The sequence below is a fragment of the Balearica regulorum genome, chromosome 5, assembly GCF_011004875.1.
Source record: "Balearica regulorum gibbericeps isolate bBalReg1 chromosome 5, bBalReg1.pri, whole genome shotgun sequence".
Classification (NCBI taxonomy): domain Eukaryota; kingdom Metazoa; phylum Chordata; class Aves; order Gruiformes; family Gruidae; genus Balearica; species Balearica regulorum.
This window is the reverse complement of record NC_046188.1, coordinates 48,849,376-48,868,071: the sequence shown is the minus strand read 5'-3', so window position 1 is coordinate 48,868,071 and position 18,696 is coordinate 48,849,376. Positions and strand designations below refer to the sequence as shown.

General features: G+C 40.5%; 1 protein-coding gene across 23 annotated transcripts in view; it reads left to right on the top strand.

Moving 5' to 3' along the window:
- IFTAP (intraflagellar transport associated protein) overlaps positions 1-18,461 on the top strand; it is a 48,112-nt gene extending 29,651 nt beyond the window's left edge. For 15 of the 23 annotated variants that reach the window (XM_075754750.1, XM_075754747.1, XM_075754743.1 and 12 more), the window contains 5 exons: positions 5,874-6,004; positions 12,717-12,820; positions 15,696-15,813; positions 16,041-16,088; positions 17,446-18,461. In XM_075754750.1, coding sequence (XP_075610865.1) covers positions 5,874-6,004; positions 12,717-12,820; positions 15,696-15,813; positions 16,041-16,088; positions 17,446-17,598 — 554 coding nt within the window. In that variant the 3' untranslated portion in view covers positions 17,599-18,461. Of the gene's footprint in view, positions 1-5,873; positions 6,005-6,376; positions 6,479-12,716; positions 12,835-15,695; positions 15,814-16,040; positions 16,089-17,445 lie in introns of those variants that run through there. The other 8 variants (XM_075754745.1, XR_012835731.1, XM_075754746.1 and 5 more) reach the window with 8 other exon arrangements.
- The last annotated feature ends 235 nt before the right edge of the window (positions 18,462-18,696 follow it).

Genomic DNA, 18,696 nt, shown 5'->3' with positions numbered 1-18,696 from the left:
GTGACTGCACAAAGAAACCAAGCCACGCAGATTAAGAGATTTGCCTAAGGTCACTGAAAGAAGCTGTTACAGAGCAGGACTTTGGTCCTAAGTTCCTTGGTTATTGCCATTGATTAGTCTGTCTAATCGGTTAAAGATTTGATTAGTCTTTCCTTTCTGTATTTGCAGAATTCCTATGAAGTCAGAGGGCTTAGAGACTTCCAGTTGATGAATATTTGGAGCTTGGCTGTAACTCACAAGAAAGTAATAAACCAACATAAGTCAGGTTTACGGCAAATATTTTTTTCTCCAACCTGGGCATTTCAGGAAGGAGGGAGTAAGATAGCAGTCCTCTGTCGGGTACAGACATCAAAGATTTCTTTTGAGTGCAGTATTCACATGTACCCATTTTTCAGTTTGTAGGACATTGTTCTGTGTTTATGTCTTAAATTCTGGTAGTATCTATTAAAAAAACCTGGGGCTCATTGCTGGAAACGTAAACCCACATTTCACTTGTATCATAATGAAATGAGAATTGTCTATATCTAGTTCATGGCAGTATTGATAGATATATCTAGTTCAAAACAGGCCACAAATTGTATGATGAGAAATAAGCCCAACACTAAAATACCAAGCAGGGCAGTGAGGAAAGTGCTGCCAGAGCTTGGGGATAGCTTGCTACTCTCTGGACTGTGCCAGACCTTGCCTCTCTCCAGGCTTTTCAGTCATTTCTGTGCATTTGTGAGTGTGTAAGAGTAAACATTAATCACATACATTTAGAAACCCCTAGTAAGACAGACTGCATTTGAATAAGATGAGAATTACAAAAATGATCATCTGCTTGTGCTGTCTGAATAGCACTTTATGCAAGCCACATTGGGAAAACCTTTCAGTTAGTGCTTTTATTGGTGATTATAAAAACAATAAACATAACATTATACCACCACTACTGTAGATTATCAGTGTGCTAACTACTCACTTTTTACGTGACATTTGATTTAGCTTTCAATCTCTGCTCTCCTCAGCTCTTCCCATGAGACAGCACTCCTTGCACTAACTGCCTGCACAGACGGCCTCAGTGCAGAAAGAAGTCGTATCAACCCCTAAACAAGCTACAGTGCTCACTAACAACATTAAGCATTTAGATTGTATTTTATAACATCAAAACGCTGCATAGCCAGAACTAATTATTCCTTCTAAACTCTGTAAGGAAGGTGAACAGCATCCAAATTTACATCTGGGAAACCCACAGTCTGGGTCTTGCCCAGAGCTTCTTCAGTGGAAATAATTGTTGAGTGAAGATGAAGAATTTCCCCTTGACTCCTAAGTGCAGAAAATAGGACTTATAGTTTGATAGTTGTTTTACATGTCAAAATCCACTTGATAGGCTTCATAATGAGAGGTATAGTCTTACTCCTGTAGAAACCATAGCAACAAAACACAAAATATAAAATGGTGTCTCTTCTATTGTTTGTAATAACAAAGTAATATAAAATAATATCCCTACTGACCACCTTAATAAAGGATTAATTCTGAAGAATTCCACTTAGTTTATAAGTGAGGCAAAGTGTGACACAAATTTGAAAGACATTCTGTTGCTGGCCTTTTTAAATGCTGCCACCTGTATGTCAGAACAAATGATAGATTTAAGACTTCATACTGGCAAAACAAGCTAGGACACCTAGTGAAAAATGTCATACCTTGCTAGTTTAATTACAACAAGCTTTAATCTGTACTTGTTATTGGCAACAGTCCAGTATCTCCGTATTTCATTTAGCTTGAAAGGGCAGATCAGTTAGCTGAGTTAGCAACTGTACATTAATAAAGTAAATATTTACACTTAAGGGGAAGTGGCTCAAAGTTGACAGTGTGAAAAGCATTATAGTAAATAGGTGTTAAAACATCCCATCTAAACCAATGCTTTTGGGGAGATGTCCTGGAAGAATCATTCTAGTGGGTTTTTTCCTCTCTTTGTTTTAACTCATTTTCTTAAGTCCAGTGTCTTTTAAGTGTGAATGAATACAGCTGCTTCTTACAAAAAAAAAAAAAAGCAGCCCATAGATTTGGCCAATATGCAAATTCATTGTAACTGTTTTCATTAGACAGCATTGGGCCAAAAGCCTGAAACCAGGGCAATGCTTTGCATTGTGGGACTTTGGCACAGTAAGCTGTGATTGACAAAGTAAAATTGCTGCCCTAAACCATAGCTTTAATGCATCACGTAGAGACAGCATGTGTATGGTGGACTGTTTAATTGCTCTTTCTCACTGAATTTAATCTGTAAGTAGCTTAGAGCAACAATAGAGATGATCAGACTTTCTCCAGGGACGGATGGAGAATGCCTAGCACCTATGTTTGGCAACAGAATTCCTTTCCAGGACTGGTGACAAATCACTTGCTGCAGGGCTTGAAGGATAGTTAGGTAATAATAGGTAATATTTGTATAAAGTACAAAATATGTAAAGAGCGTGTCTAGAGACCTTGAGTGTGCTATTTTTAAAATACAAAATAAAATAGGACTAATGAAATGTATGGGTGAGGCTGTGTAGGCAAGGATATCAGAGTCTCATCCTAATCTGGCTTGGAGCCCTGAGGTACTGTAAATTTGTGTTTTCAAAGTCCCAGTTCTCTGTAACCCCACAGAGGTTGAGGAGGACCCAAGTGACTCAGTTACTTTGAAGCTGAGGCTAAGCATAACTATTTAATTATTTAAATAATTCTATCAATAAATAAATAATTATATCAATATCTGTTATTTTCCATAATCTATGCCTTTCCATTTATATTTTGAGCCTATATTTACATCCAGAAAAATCAGGTTGAAGAAGAGGATTCAGAGTTAAATTTTTGAGTAGGGGGCTCCCCCCAGCTGGTAAATTTCTTTCTTTTTTTCTCCTCCATTCTCTACAATCCATTTAGCACTGCCTCGAGATGATTTCACACTAGGCAGCTCTTTGGGGCTAACAGCCTGAAGGCAAAGAATCAGAGGAGACAGCAAAATTTAGCTTTTAAGCTTTTTTCGTTATCACTACCTCCTTCCTCAGCTCCCCATCAACAACATTTTTGTGAAATGTAGTGTCTGAAAGTGGTAAAACCCATGTTAGCATATCTATAGCAGGGCATCATTTGCTAAACATTTAGACAAGACTTTGAACTTCTTCACTCTTGAAAGCTCAAATCAGGTTTGTGCCATTAGATTCTTTTTTTCTATACTTAGAGTTAATGTCAATGGTACACAGTGAACAAAATCCCCAATTCAGCAGTGTTCATAGATTTAGTAATCACTTTCTGTGAGTCTGTCAAGTAGAGGAGGGAAGGGGACTAAAGAGAAGAGAATTAATCAGTTTCCAAATATGCCCTCATTGAATATGCTGGACTTGAGTAAAATCATTGGAGTTCACTGCCATACCATCCAGGTCATTGATTCTTCATGGTATTAGGAGAGATGCATTTCAAAATCTCTTCTCAGATTTTTGATATTACTGGCTGCTCAGTTATCTCTATATATGGTGCTGTTGGCAGTATCAAAGGCTTTCCTGTTGCTAATTAATCACCTCCACAGAGAACATAATTAGCAGCTTAATTAGGATCATCATCCACTAGTGCTGTAGTATCAACCTAAACCAGCTGTGAGGTGCTGACTAGACCTTACAATAGCCTATAGTTCCTTTGGGAGCTTCTACTGAGAAGGAGGACTGTCAAAACTCCCTAATTTTCTCTCTGAAGGAGTTTCTTGATTGAACGTTATCAGGGAAAGCAGCATTTACAGATTAGACTTTCATATGCTGTCACGCAGCCAGGATGGAGAGACAAAGCGCATTTCTGGCATGTCTACTGGCAAACAAAGGTTGATCACCACATTCTCATGGGGCGATTGAAAGGAATTTGAAACATTTTTTTTGCATTACTAACAAGCCTTAAAATAGTGGAATTGACATTCTGAGTGTGACAAGCACTTCTTGCTAAAAGCAAAAATAAATTTCCTTCTGTTGTCCTAATTTTTAAGAGCTGTCTTTCTGAGCCATTGCCAGACTGTTGCATAACAGTGCTTCCTCCTCGTCTTCTCTCAGTAGATTGGTCTGTTGGGGTGGGGAAGCTCAAGGTACGGAAACAATCACTGTTTATATCAGGAGGTGATACAAAACTCCTGATGTCCAGGCATTCCTTCCTTCAGTGAGGGTATATTTGTATGGTGCAAGTTTGAAACAATAGTGAAAGATGCCATTGCCTTTAAATGAGCATTCACATCTTGCTTCCATCCTACAAATAGTTTTGACCCAAGTTATGAAAGATTGAAAAAAGCAGTTGCAGAGCATGTGAAGACACAGCATATATACCTGTGGACTGCACCATTCTTTTCAGGAAGCTTTCTCGTATAACTGATGCAGAATAAGATCAGATGCTATGCTGATAACAAGTACTGAAAGTATATAGGTGACTAGAGATAGATATAAGCAACCAAGAGAATGGGGATGAAAACTGGAAACCACTTATACGTGGATCATGAACCAAAAGACAAAAATCCAGGAATGAGATACCCAAGGGAATGAATTCAGCTCTTTTTAAAAGAACATTCTACTTTACAAGTCCAAAGCCCTGCTGGCTTTGAAATAGTTCACAATTCCTAGAAGAAAACTAAATGACAAATTCAAACATGGATTTTTTACGAAGGCCTAGCTAGGAAATCATTATTTTCAAATGCAGATTTACAGGAGAATGAGAGGTCTGTAACTCCACTACTGTGGTATAAATGTGCAGGTAGAGATAAATCACCACTTCTTCCTTTTCACCCTCTTGTTGGTTCCATTTACTAACATTTAAGCAATGCTTTGGAAACTTATTCTGAGATTTCAAGAAGAAATCAAGCTACTAAAATATAGTATAAAGCTGTAAAGAAACTTGTGTATCAGCCAGAAAAAATGGTAGGTAGATTTACATAATCCTTTGACTAAATTGCAAGACATATGGTCCCCTTAAGTTCCTTCATAAAAACATTACTGAGACAAGATGGACACACATCTGTGCTGTAGCAGAGCTGAGATTGATTCATGTTAAAAGATATTTCTAAACCTAAGGCATATCCTTCTGAGCTGTTGCAGAACGCAAACCCACTGTTCCCAGTAGGAATGTTTTGCTTAAGTATGTAAAGGAAAAGTGATTCAGAAAGTCTGTACATTTATGAACTGCGGACCAAATCCTGCCTGTGTGGAAAGGTTACATGTTCCTGTGTCCCAGATATAGGCAAGTCCTCTCAAGTACCTCTTTTTGGAAAGCTCAGGGAGGAACAAACATCCATTAAAAGATTCTTGGACAAGAGAGTCATCTGGCACTGTAGTGGGAAATATTAGTAGTTCTACCAGGTATTTTTAATTAATGTTTTGGAAGAGTCACGTTAAGATGCTTTGCAAAGATTCTTTATGCCCAGTGTACGGGTGATGAAACTCCAGCAAAAGAGAATTGAGACTGCCCAGCTAATCAATGGCAAGACCAGGACTCAATCTGGTATTTTGTAACTCCTACTGTAGACATCTCCATTGAGGACCTTCCTTCTTTGTTATGAAAGAGATTAATCTAATCCCAGCTGTTCTGTGTATTTAGGAGCATCTAGATCCAAATTTTTAATTCAGTGTCCTCAAGAAAGAAGAGCTACCTGTCTATTTTCAACACAGTTTGATTTTTCCTTAGTATAGCGTATTTTATTATCTAGATTTTAGCTCAGGACTGCATGGATCTGTTTTAAAGATAGCTGCCTATATTATATATTATGCAACAATAAATACAGCACACTTTGACTAACAAGCTTCTGCCTGTATCTGAGCACTACAGAATTTTACACAGGATTTTGCTAATTTATACATTGAATGGAATGGTAAAGTTGACTGTTTTTTATTCAGCAGGGTCGTTAGTTCTCCCAGGAGAGGCGGAAGAGACAGTGACTTATTGTACACCTTTTTTTGATAAGCCTATTCATTTGAAGTTCAGAACCTTGTCAGTTCCACAGCCATCAGACAGCAAAGCCCAAGAGGTATCATGTCGATTTATTTATTTAAACACTGGGGGTTTGGGGTGGGTTTTTTTACCTATTGGCTTCTAATGTTATTTCCACAAGAACAGAGGGATATAAATGGAGTGGGTGGAACTGCTATGAGTTAACAAATGACATTATAAATTTTTAAATTATTAATGAAATCTTAAATACATTAAGAATTGAGATAAACACTCTAATAGAAAGGTACTATTTATCTTGCACACTGCTACAATATAATCACACATTTTCAAAATGTGTACTTCAGTACGTCAAATGGTATGTGGGCTTTTTACTATTTAATTGATGTAACTCACAGAATGTTCAAGTAAACTCTTGCTCTTCCTGACCTTTCAACAAATCATCACTTAGGTAAAATGGTGGCCCATTTAATTTTCCAGTGATCTCATGATCTTACAACATCCTGCAGTTCTCATTGAGCTGAATATAGGAACCATCTTCTGCAACAAGGAGGTAGTGAACGATCCCTTTAACATGACATTTAAAAGAAAAAAAAGGTTTTAGAATATATTGTGATCAGAATTGGGATTTGTCCTTTTGGAAATGAGTAGTAGCAGGATGCTGCTGAGGATCTGCATTGCTTAGGTCTGATGTGGAGAGGTTTGCATTATGGAGTCTGAGTCTTTTAATCAGACACAATCAGTACAAACTTTAATTTAGAATTCAGAATTACAGTTCTTTTCTAACAGAAGGTGTGGATTGCTCGCAGGCTTATTTTAAGTCATTAAGCTTCCTATCCAAATAGCGTGAGGATTAACTTTTGTGGATGTTTCTATTGCAGAGAATTCTTCTTCACTCTTTTCCATGCCTGATCATTGTAATAGAAGCTGAAGTTAGCTTCCAGCTAAAATGGGCCAGTTTTGATAGTTTCATATGCTTATTGATGTCCCATGAGGCTCAAATCAAGTTTATAAATGATGCGTGACCAGTGAAGGACTGACGTTATAGCAGTGCATATGGTGCTTCATTTCCTGAGCTCAACTATGTTTAGTCTTTACAATAAACTCTTTACTATAAGGAACAAGTCTGCTTTGGGAAAAAGTAAATGTTCTAAAATGACCTTTCAAGCTTTGATACCCACTACTTTGTGAATAAATATACTCACTCTTTTCCCTAAAGACTGACATAATTCAAAGTTTTTTTGCCTTGAGAAATACCCATTTGCACACAAAAAAAAAGCCCTAAAATGAGTTTTTATAGTTTCCTCATTTGGTAACTTCTGTATAAAACCAAAGAAGGATAACTTCTGTATAAAACCAAAATGTAGCAGCCTGCAGTGTTCATAAAGGATTGCATATGACTCTTTAAACTATAATTCATGAAAAATAGATGAAGATCCCACTGCATGCAAAATTCATTTCCATTTGAGAAAAAGTTGGATTATGAAAGAGAAACTGAGTATTATTACATTGGTTAAAGGGTTGCTGCATTTTTCAAGAAGAAAGACTTAGGATTTTCACAACTTTTTGGTTGGTGCCAGGCTACTCAAGATGAAGGCAGTGTTTCCCCTAAATTATCCACGTATTTGTGCCTTCATTTAGATATAACTGTGGCCTAATTTTTGGAACTGTCAAGACTGAACAGGTCTATTTCAAAACCCCTCAGTGCTTCAAATTGTCACTGCCTTGAAAATTAAGTCTTGCGTTGCTTATGGCAGGATTTTCCCTGCAATAGAATCATAGAATCATTTAGGTTGGAAAAGACCTTTAAGATCAAGTCCAACTGTACTTAGGCACCACATCTACAGATCTTTTAAATACCTCCAGGGATGGTGACTCAACCACTTCCCTGGACAGCCTGTTCCAATGATTGACAACGCTTTCAGTGAAGACATTTTTTCTGACATCCAATTTAAACCTTCCCTGCCACAACTTGAGGCCATTTCCTCTTGTCCTATTGCTTGCTACTTGGGAGAAGAAACCAACACCCACCTTGCTACAACCTCCTTTCAGGTAGTTGTAGACAGCGATAAGGTCTCCCCTTGGCCTCGTCTTCTCCAGGCTAAATAACCCCAGTTCCCTCAGCCGCTCTTCATAAGACTTGTTCTCTAGACCCTTCACCAGCTTCATTGATCTTCTTTGGACGTGCTCCAGCACCTCAGTGTCTTTCTTGTAGTGAGGGGCCCAAAACTGAACACAGCATTCAAGGTGCAGCCTCAGCAGGGAGATGGTCACTTCCCTAGTCCTGCTGGCCACACTATTTCTGATACAAGCCAGGATGCTGTTGGCCTTCTTGGCCACCCAGGCACACTGCTGGGTCATATTCAGTCGGCTGTTGACCAACACCCCCATGTCCTTTTCTGCCAGGCAGCTTTCAAGCCACTCTTCCCCAAGCCTGTAGCGTTGCATGGGGCTGTTGTGACCCAAGTGCAGGACCTGGTACTGAGCCTTGTTGAATCTCATACCTGATCAGGAGGAGGATGTTGATGAGGCCTTCTACAGATAGCTGGAAGTAGCTTCATGATTGCAGACTGTGATTCTCGTGGGCAACTTCTACCACCCTGATATTTGCTGGAAAGGCAACACAGCTAAGCACACACAGTCCAGGAGGTTCCTGCAGAGCACTGATAATAACTTTTTGATACAGATGGTGGAGGAGCCCATGCGGAGCAGGCTGCTGCTGGACCTTGTTATAACAAACAAAGAAGGACTAGTTGGGGATGTGAATGTTGGGGGCAGCCTTGGCTGACCATGAGTTCAGGTGGACTTCATGATGGAATTCAGGATCCTGTGTGGAAGAAGTAGGGCAATAAGTAGGATTACAACCCTGGACTTCAGGAGAGCTAACTTTGGCCTTTTCAAAGACCTGCTTGGGGGAATCCCATGGGTTAGGGCTCTAGAAGGTAGAGGGGTCCAAGAGAGCTGGTCAGTATTCAAGCACCACTTCCTCTGAGCTCAAGATTGGTGCATCCCTATGAGTAAGAAATGAAGCAAAGGAGGCAGGAGACCTGCATGGATGAGCAAGGAGCTCCTGGAAAAACCCAAGGGAAGAAGGAAGTTTACAGAATGTGGAAAAAGGGAGTGGCCCCTTGGGAGGAATATAGGGATGTAGTCAGAGAATGTAGGGATGCAACAAGGAAGGCTAAGGCGCACTTGGAATTAAATTTGGCAAGGGATGTCAAGGACAGCAAGAAGAACTTTTTCAAGTACATCAGCAGCAAAAGGAAGACTAGGGAACATGTCAGCCCACTGCTGAATGAGGTGGGTGGCTTGGTGGTGGAGGATACAGAGAAGGTGGAGTTACTGAATGCCGCCTTTGCTTCAGTCTTTACTGCTAAGACCAGCCCTCAGGAATCCCAGACCCTGGAGGCAGGAGAGAAGGTCCGGAGAAAGGTCGAGGAGGATCAGGTTAGAGATCATTTATGCAAACTCGACACCCACAAATCCATGGGCCCCAATAGGATGCGCCCACAAGTGCTGAGGGAGCTGGCAGATGTTATTGCTAGGCCGCTCTCCATCGTCTTTGAGAGGTCATGGAAAACAGGAGAGGTGCCTGAGGACTGGAGGAAAGCCAATGTCACTCTGGTCTTTAAAAAAGGCAAGGAGGAGGACCCAGGAAACTACAGGCCAGTCAGCCTTACCTCCATCCCTGGAAAGATGATGGAACAACTTATTCTGGATGTCATCTCTAAGCACGTGGAGGAGAAGAAGGTTATTGGGAGTGGTCAACATGGATTCACCAAGGGGAAATCATGCCTGACCAATCTGATAGCCTTCTATGACGACATGACTGGCTGGGTGGAGGAAGGGAGAGCAGTGGATGTTGTCTACCTTGACTTCAGCAAGGCTTTTGACACTGTCTCCCATAACATCCTCATAAGGAAGCGTAGGAAGAGTGGGTTGGATGAGTGGACAGTGAGATGGACTGAGAACTGGCTGAAGGGCAGAGCTCAGAGGGTTGTGATAAGCGATGCAGAGTCTAGCTGGAGGCCTGTAGCTTGTGGTGTGCCTCAGGGGGCAGTACAGGGTTCAGTCTTGATCAACATATTCATCAATGACCTGGATGAAAGGATAGAGTGTTCCCTCAGCAAATTTGCTGATGATACTAAACTAGGAGGAGTGGCCGACACACCTGAAGTCTGTGCTGCCATTCAATGAGACCTGGGCAGGCTGGAGAGCTGGGTGGAGAGGAACCATATGAAATTCAACAAGGGCAAGTGTAGGGTCCTGCACCTGGGGAGGAATAACCCCATGCACCAGTACAGGTTAGGGGTTCACCTGCTGGGAAGCAGCTTTTTGGAGAAGCCCCTTGGAGTCCTGGTGGACAACAAGCTCTCCATGAGCCAGAAATGTGCCCTTGTGGCCAAGAAGGCCAATGGTATCCTGGAGTGCATTAAGAAGAGCGTGGCCAGCAGGTCAAGGGAGGTTATCCTCCTCCTTCTACTCTGCCCTGGTGAGGCCACATCTGGAGTACTGTGTCCAGTTCTGGGCTCCCCAGTTCAAGAAAGACAGTGAACTACTGGAGAGAGTCCAGAGGAGAGCTACAAGGCTGATTAGGGTACTGGAGCATCTCTCTGAAGAGGAAAGGCTGAGAGAGCTGGGTCTCTTTAACCTGGAGAAGAGAAGACTGAGAGGGGATCTTATGAATGCTTATAAATATCTAAAGGGTGGATGTCAAGAGGATGGGACCAGACTCTTTTCAGTGATACTCAGTGACAGGACAAGGGGCAGTGGGCACAAAGTGGAACATAGGAAGTTCCATCTGAATATGAGGAAAAACTTCTTAAGTCTGAGGGTGACTGAGCACTGGAACAGGCTGCCCAGAGAGGTTGTGGAGTCTCCTTCTCTGGAGGTATTCAAAACCTGCCTGGACGCAATCCTGTGCAACCTGGTCTAGGTGATCCTGCTTTAGCAGGGGGGTTGGACTAGATGATCTCTAGAGGTCCCTTCCAACCCCTACCATTCTGTGATTCTGTGATACAGTTGGCCCAGCCCATCAATCAAGCCTGTTCAGATCCCCCTGCAGAGCCTTTCTGCCCTCAAGCAGATTAACACTCCCATACAACTTGGTGTCATCTGCAAACTTACTGAGGATGCCCTTGATCCCCTCATCCAGATCATAAATAAACACGTTAAACAGAACTGGCCCCATTACTGAGCCCTGCAGAACACCACTTGTGACGAGCCACTAACTGGATTTAACTCCATTCATCAGAACTCTTTGGGCCCGGCCATCCAGCCAGTTTTTTACCCAGTGAAGTGTATGCCCATCCAAGCCATGAGCAGCCAGTTTCTCTAGAACAATGCTGTGGGAAATAGTGTCAAAGGTTTTACTGAAGTCCATGTAGACAACATCCACAGCCTTTCCCTCATCCACTAAGCAGGTCTCCTTGTCATAGAAGGAGATCAGGTTGGTCAAGCAGGACCTGCCTTTTATGAACCCGTGCTGACTGGGCCTGATCACCTGGTTAACCTGTACATGCTGCATGATAGCACTCATGATGATCTGCTCCATAACCTTCCCTGGCACTGAGGTCACACTGACAAGCCTGTAGTTCCCTGGATCCTCCTTCTGGCCCTTCTTGTAGATGAACATGACATTGGCTAACCTCCAGTCAATTGGGACCTCCCTCGTTAGCCAGGACTGCTGATAAACGATGGAAACTGGCTTGGTGAGCACTTCCTCCAGCTCCCTCAGTACTCTTGGGTGGATCCCATCCAGCCCCATAGACTTGTGTGTATCTTAAGTGGTGTAGCAGGTCGCTAACCATTTCCACTTGGATTATGGGGGCTTCATTCAGGTCACTGTCCCTGTCTTCCAGCTCAGGGGGCTGGGTACCTGAAGAACAACTGGTCTTACTCTTAAAGACTGAGGTAAAGAAGGCATTAAATATCTCAGCCTTTTCCTCATCCTTTGTTTCCCCCAGCATCCAATAAAGGATGGTGATTCTCCTCAGCCCACCTTTTGTTACTAATGTATTTATAGAAATATATTTTATTGTCTTTGACGACAGTAGCCAGATAAAGTTATAGTTGAGCTTTCACCCTTCTAATTTTCTCCCTGCATAACCTCATTACACCTTTGTAATCCTCCTGAGTTGCCTGCCCCTTCCTCCAAAGGTTGTAAACCCTTTTTTTTCCCCAAGTTCCAGCCAAAGCTCTCTTTTGAGCCAGGCTGGTCTTCTTCCCCACTGGCTCGTCTTTCAGCACATAGAGATGGCCTGCTCCTGTACCTTTAAGATTTTCTTCCTGAAGAATGTCCAGCCTTCCTGGATAACTTTGCCCTTCATGACTGCCTCCCAAGGGACTCTGGCAACCAGGCTCCTAAACAGGCCAAAGTCTGCCCTCCTGGAGACATCCCTGCTTTGAAATGAGACAGTTCTCTGTCCATCAAAACAAGTCTGTTCAGGAAAGGCAACAGAATGTGGCTGGCTAGTTGGTTTTCACAGAGAGTGGAAAACCATTCCCTATGAAAAATAAACAAGCTTAATAGAGCAATGTAAGATGTCAAATGTCTATGCTATGGACATATTTGTGAAGGACTTTATATATAGGCGTATATTTCTGAATGAATTGCTAGGGAAAATTAAAAAAAATCTCTGCTGACCCAGTGTATAACTTGGCTAATTGTTAAAGAACAACTTGTCTCCCTCAAAATGCTTTTCTGTCAAAAGTTGTTGGGAAGAGTCTTAGTGAATGACACAGCAAATTATTTGTGTTGTCCACCAATGTTGCTTCATCTTTCTTCCCAGGTTTTAGACATAAATATATTCCTGGATTTCGGTATTGACAGCGCAGCAAACATGACCTCCCACAGGCCACTGAAAATTGAAACAACATTCACTCCATGGTTGAAGTACATTATCATAGAACATTTACCTTCCCTACTCAGATATTTATTCTTTCCTTTATTTCTACTTAATACTTTCTTTAATAAAAGGCATCATAGTTTTTTTTAAATTACCAGTATGTATTAATGTCTTCTTTCTAGAGTCTTTATTCGTTCTTATCTCCCCCCCTGCACAGTTTCAAAAAAGTATTTACCATGCCTATCATTTTATCTGTGGAGCGGCAGCATATATAACCTAAAATACAGCTTCCATTGAGTTCCTTTCATTTAAGGATTTACTGATCGGCCTCAACTGAGGTTTGTTTCTGCTAAGTCCTATGCATAAATGCAACGAGAACAAGGAAGAACTTAAAGACAGGATTGACTAAGTGAAGGAAGATGGAAGAGTCATCTTCTCAGAGGCCAGTAAAGACACAGAGATTGAGTGACTTGTCCAGAATGATGAAGTGGAAGTAGAAAATTGGTCAAGACTTACTGACTCTCAATCCAGTGCCCCAAACTCAAAACAAACTTATTTTTTCTCCCAAGTACCCCAGTATATATTAAGCTTATATGAGATAATAGCATACATGCCCCCCCCCCCCTTTTTTACTTATTGTTATTGAACTAGTAAGTTTTCCCTTGAGTATACAATGAAATCATTGGTGAGTGTATGTGCATCCTTTACATAATTTGAGCAAGTGAATCATCGAGTGCCATAATTACATAGAAATAAAGGTTTTAGAAGGACAGAGACAAGCTGTTCAGTTAACTGTAACTCCACACAGATTAATAAAAAGAACTGAGTTGCCAATTATTAATAGACTTTTGAAAGTCTCAACTTTAAGGTATTTTATTTACAAGATTACTTTGTAAAACAGCCTCTAGCAAAATACTTCAGTTATTAATATGAACATTACATTCTTTCCCCTTTTAATTTGGACATGCAGGAACTGTAAATGAAAATGATTATTTCTTCAGAGAATAAATCACAGGAGCAATCTTAAGCAAACTGGCAGTTTTCTAATAGAGCAAAATTCTATTCCCAGAGAGCTCTCAAAAAGATTTCAATTAGATGTTAAATTAGACACCTGAAATTCACATATTTCTCTCAGCTTCTTAGGCAAAAATAACAAGATAATAACTTGATCAGTTCAGGAGATTTGGTGTTCTATTACAAAATGTCTTCCTTTTGAAATAGATCAAAATTGCAGTTTGCAGCATAAAAATTTTAGATTGCTTGTGTGCATGGAATGTTGAAGTGAATGGCTTCTTGGGAGACGAAGCAAAAAAAGAATCCCTAGTGCTTTGAGTACTCATTTGAGAGATGAAGCACACTGATAACTATGCAATGTGAATAAACTTTTCAAATGTGCAATGAGTGGGTAACAGAAAAATTGTTGACAGTGAAGTTGGGTGTGTTCTACTTTGGCATCTAATTTCAGTTAACATTCTGAGGTTGAGTTTTTTAAACAAAAGGTTTTCTAGTATTTCTCTACATGCATAAAATGTTCCTGGAATGACATGAAGGTCAGTACTAGGGCATACTGAATGTGTGTATACTTTCCATAACTATGTTGGCAGAAGAAGAATGGATTTGTTTTTGTAGAATCCCTGTGAAGGCTTACTGTAATTTAAACTCTTCGTAGCTTAGTTACCTATAGATGTGGTAACAAATATTGTTACAATCAAACCAACTGAAAAATATTTGCACCTTACCTCATATTTTAGAAGTGTTTTGTATTTCTGCTAAGGAAAGACAGGTAGTAATGAACCCTGGTTGCTGGTACCAGTTCATAGAATCATAGAATACCAGGTTGGAAGGGACCTCAAGGATCATCTCGTCCAACCTTTCTTGGCAAAAGCTCCATCTAGATGAAAGCACTGTCTAGAGAAGATGGCCTAGCACCCTGTCCAGCCAAATCTTAAAAGTGTCCAATGTTGGGGAATCCACCATTTCCCTGGGGAGATTATTCCAATGGATGATTGTTATCATTGTGAAAAATTTTCCTCTAGAATCCAATTGAAATCTTCCCAGGAGATTTCACTTGTTCACCTGACTTGCACCCATTATCCCTTATCTTTCCCATGTGACTCCTTGTAAAAAGGGAGTCTCCATCTTCTTTGTAGCCACCCTTTAAGTACTGGAACATGGTAATAAGGTCATCCCTAAGCCTTCTTTTCTCAAGGCTGAACAAACCCAATTCTCTTGACCTTTTCTCATATGGCAGGTTTTCCAGTTCTTTGATCATCTCTGTGGCTCTTTATACCCTTTCCAACATGTCCACATCTTTTTTGTGTACTGAACACAGTATTCCAGCTGTGGCCTGACAAGCACTGAGTAGAGTAGGATAATGACTTCTTTATCTCTGCTGGTGATGCCTTTGTTGATGCAACGCAGCATCCTGTTGGCTTTCCTTGCCAGTGCAGCACACTGCTCACTCATGTTGAGCTTGCTGTCCACTAGGACCCCTAGTTCCCTTTCCCTGCTCTCCAGGCAGGTGGATGTCAGTCTGGGCTGCACTCCTGGATTATGTTTTCCTAGGTGTAAGACCTTACACTTGTCCTTGTTGAATTTCATAAGATTCTTGCTGGTCCACTCTTCCAGCCTATATAGGTCTTCCTGCAGGGTGGCGCTCTGTTCTGAGGTGTCTACCTCCCCACTCAGTTTGGTATCATCCGCAAACTTCATCAGCGTGCATTCGATCCCATCATCCAGATCACTTATGAAGATATTAAACACCATTGAGCACAATATTGATCCCTGGAGGACCCCACTTGTGACAAGTTGCCAGTTCGAAAAAGAACTGCTTACCACTACCCTCTGGGTGCAGCCTGTCAGCCAGTTCCCCACCCACTGCATGGACCACTTATCTAGATCGTAACACATCTGTTTCTCCAGGAGGAGGCTGTGGGGAACCATATCGTTGTTACCCAGTTGCTGGTACCCTTACTGGCATGGACTTTTAGGATGCTTTACCTGTGGAAAAGATGAAACTGGACATGAATATGGAGAGGAGATCAGTGTGTTGACCTCAGTCTTAATGGGAAAGAGAGCTTATGTGCAGGCTTTGTCTCATGTAAACATTTTTTGAATGTGCTACTTATAAAAGTTAATGATGGTTTACCTGGGATAGTGTATGGACATAAACAAGATATCTTTGCATGCAGAATGAATACTGTTTTCTAGACCAGCTCTATCTTCTAAGTTTTTTTTTTCTCATTTATAAATGCCCATGGTCTACAGGTCTGCATCGAGGATGATTTATATGCTCCAGCATCTATTGAAGCCAATGTAAGCCAGGTCCCTAGGACATTAAGCAATACTTACACATGACCAGAAAAAATATTTCCTAATCAATTAGGCAATATTACAGTTTATTAATGAAGTATGTAGATACTTGCAAGATACTCACTGCTGTATCTGTCAGGTGGCCAGTCACTGGAGAGGAATCCAGGTAACACTTCTCTGACTTATTAGATGGCATTAACTGTGTCAATACAGCTTCTTACAAAATGTTACCAGAAATTGTGTGGGATACTGTGCCTTCTAAACTGAGCGGTGACCATAAGATGCTGAGTGTTCTTCCTCCCATTCAGCAAAACAAATAAGTGTATTCTTAACTTCAAATATGTCAGTAATCAGTGGCTTCATTGAGGATTCATCAGAAGTTTGAAAAAATAAGCATGTGTTTAAATGTTTTGCTGATTTGGTACTGAAGTACTTAAATCTTTCAAACACAGAGCCCTTGAGGAGTTGTGCTATTTGGCATGGTTGAAATTTCTAGACATTTTAGATTAACGTCTCAAAGGATAGGGAGCATTCCTGTACAGTTTCGGCAGTGAGGATGTATGTAGCTCTGGAACTGATTTTATGTAACTGCCTATCATAAGTCTTTTGTGTCATGGCCTCCTGCAGTTCCTTATCAGTGTGCAGCCTGCCATAGTTATTTGTTTTCATTATTTTATTTCATAGGCAGAGCATTTATTCTATGATACTTCAATGAGAAGCAATACAGAAATGCTATATACTATGTCAACAAAGCAAATACTGGCAAATGCAGTAATACTTTATGTTCATCGTGCAAGAAATCCAAACCGGTCAATTGCATATCTCTGAGATGGTGAAAAGAAATTATTAGAGTCTGAAAATTGATTACATATCATTTTGCTCATTCCAGGCATTTCCTTTGCTGAAACTGTGTTCTGGGAAGTATGTTATATTAGTATCAGATACATGTAAAGTGAAGCTTTATGTGATGCTAGCCCAAGTTTTAAGGATATGGAATCTGTCTTTGAAATTTAACATAGCTGTACATAACTTGTCCATATCCCCACATCCCTGCTGCTACAAGTGGCAGGAGTGTAATAGATGTGTGCAAGGGAGGTTTTTAGATTCCTTCCCTTGAGCAAAATTAGCTAATGATATTCATTCGGATACAGTACAGTACAAATGTGGCACATTAAATGGCTTAAATTAGGTCAAATTGAATAATTGAATTTATTCTTTTACTTAAAAAGAGCTTAATCAGCTGAGAGTGCTAGAGTCAAAAAAATAGTTTAATTAAATATTAATTAGAAGTTTATATTTTGAGCTTCCTTATCATCACTTGCAGCAATATTATTTATGTATCTGTTTTTCCTCATTACAGCTACTAGGGGATGATGTTCAACCATTCTCACTTGATGAAGAATTTGATTATGACAATGCGGCACTGACCCCTAAGTTTTCTGAAGCTGAGCTGAAGGCCATTATAAAATTGTCTGAAGAGAAGAAAATGGGGACAGATGTCAAGTCAGCATGAGTTGAAGACTGAGTCAAAGGCATTCTGTGCAGTGCTGTTGAAATAACATTTTTAGGGGGTAACTCTAGCTCTTCATTGTACCCTTATTTAGTGTTTTTATCTATGTTGCCAGTAAATCCTTGAGATTTTTTTGTTCATTCTACTAAGATGCCTTGGAGCCTGAGATTGCCTTTCCCTGTACTGCCTCCTAGTCCGAATGAAAACAGAATAGGAAGATGGTGCTTGCCCAGAGTTGCTTGTATAGTAGCCCTTCAGCCAGAGAGGAAGCATTTTCATCCTTTTTATATGTCCGTACACTGATTTGCTTAGGCATTCGGATTGGCTAAGGAGGTCTGTATTTGTCCCTAAACCCAATGGGATTTTTATATAGATTAGTGACCTCAAATATTTTTAGGACCTAGTGCTCAGCTACTTTGTTGTTTTCCAGGTGGTACAAGGCAGTTGGAAGGATGTCTCAAATGACAGCCATAAATTCCCTTTTGTAGAAACGTTCTTGAGTGCGGTGGATCCTGTATGGACTCAGGCTAGGTATGCTGGAGTAATTGCTCCGTAGGACTAAAACAAGCTGTTTGAATTCAGAATAGCACTATAGCACTTTGCCTTATATTTGGTACCGACTCAGTTCCTGACTGGTGCAGAGTCCTTTTACCTCATTCTTTCAGTAATGCAAATAAGAGCTTTTTGCAGCTGACAAATCAGTCTATAAACTCTTTCCCTGTCATTATAAGACTTAAATATACAAAGTTATATGAGTGAATAAATCTGGGAATGTTGGGGTTTTTTCTGTCTTTTGGGTTACTGCAGTTCTGCAGAGAAATAAATATTCCTGTTTCAAATAAACTTTCTGAGTTGATCAAAATTGACGTCGTGCAGCTCCTAACAATTAATACATGAACTGCTACAAAAAGTCTTCTGAACAGAGGAAGAAACAGTGATCTCATCCATTAAAGAAATTGTCATTGAAAGGCTGTCAGATTTTACATTTTTTACAGGAGATGATTCCAAATTCTGGCTTATGGCTTACACTCAGCATCACTGAAATGTAGCAAACTGTGGAGCTGAGTAAAGGTGAGGTAGTATGGGTGGGAGAGAAGAGTG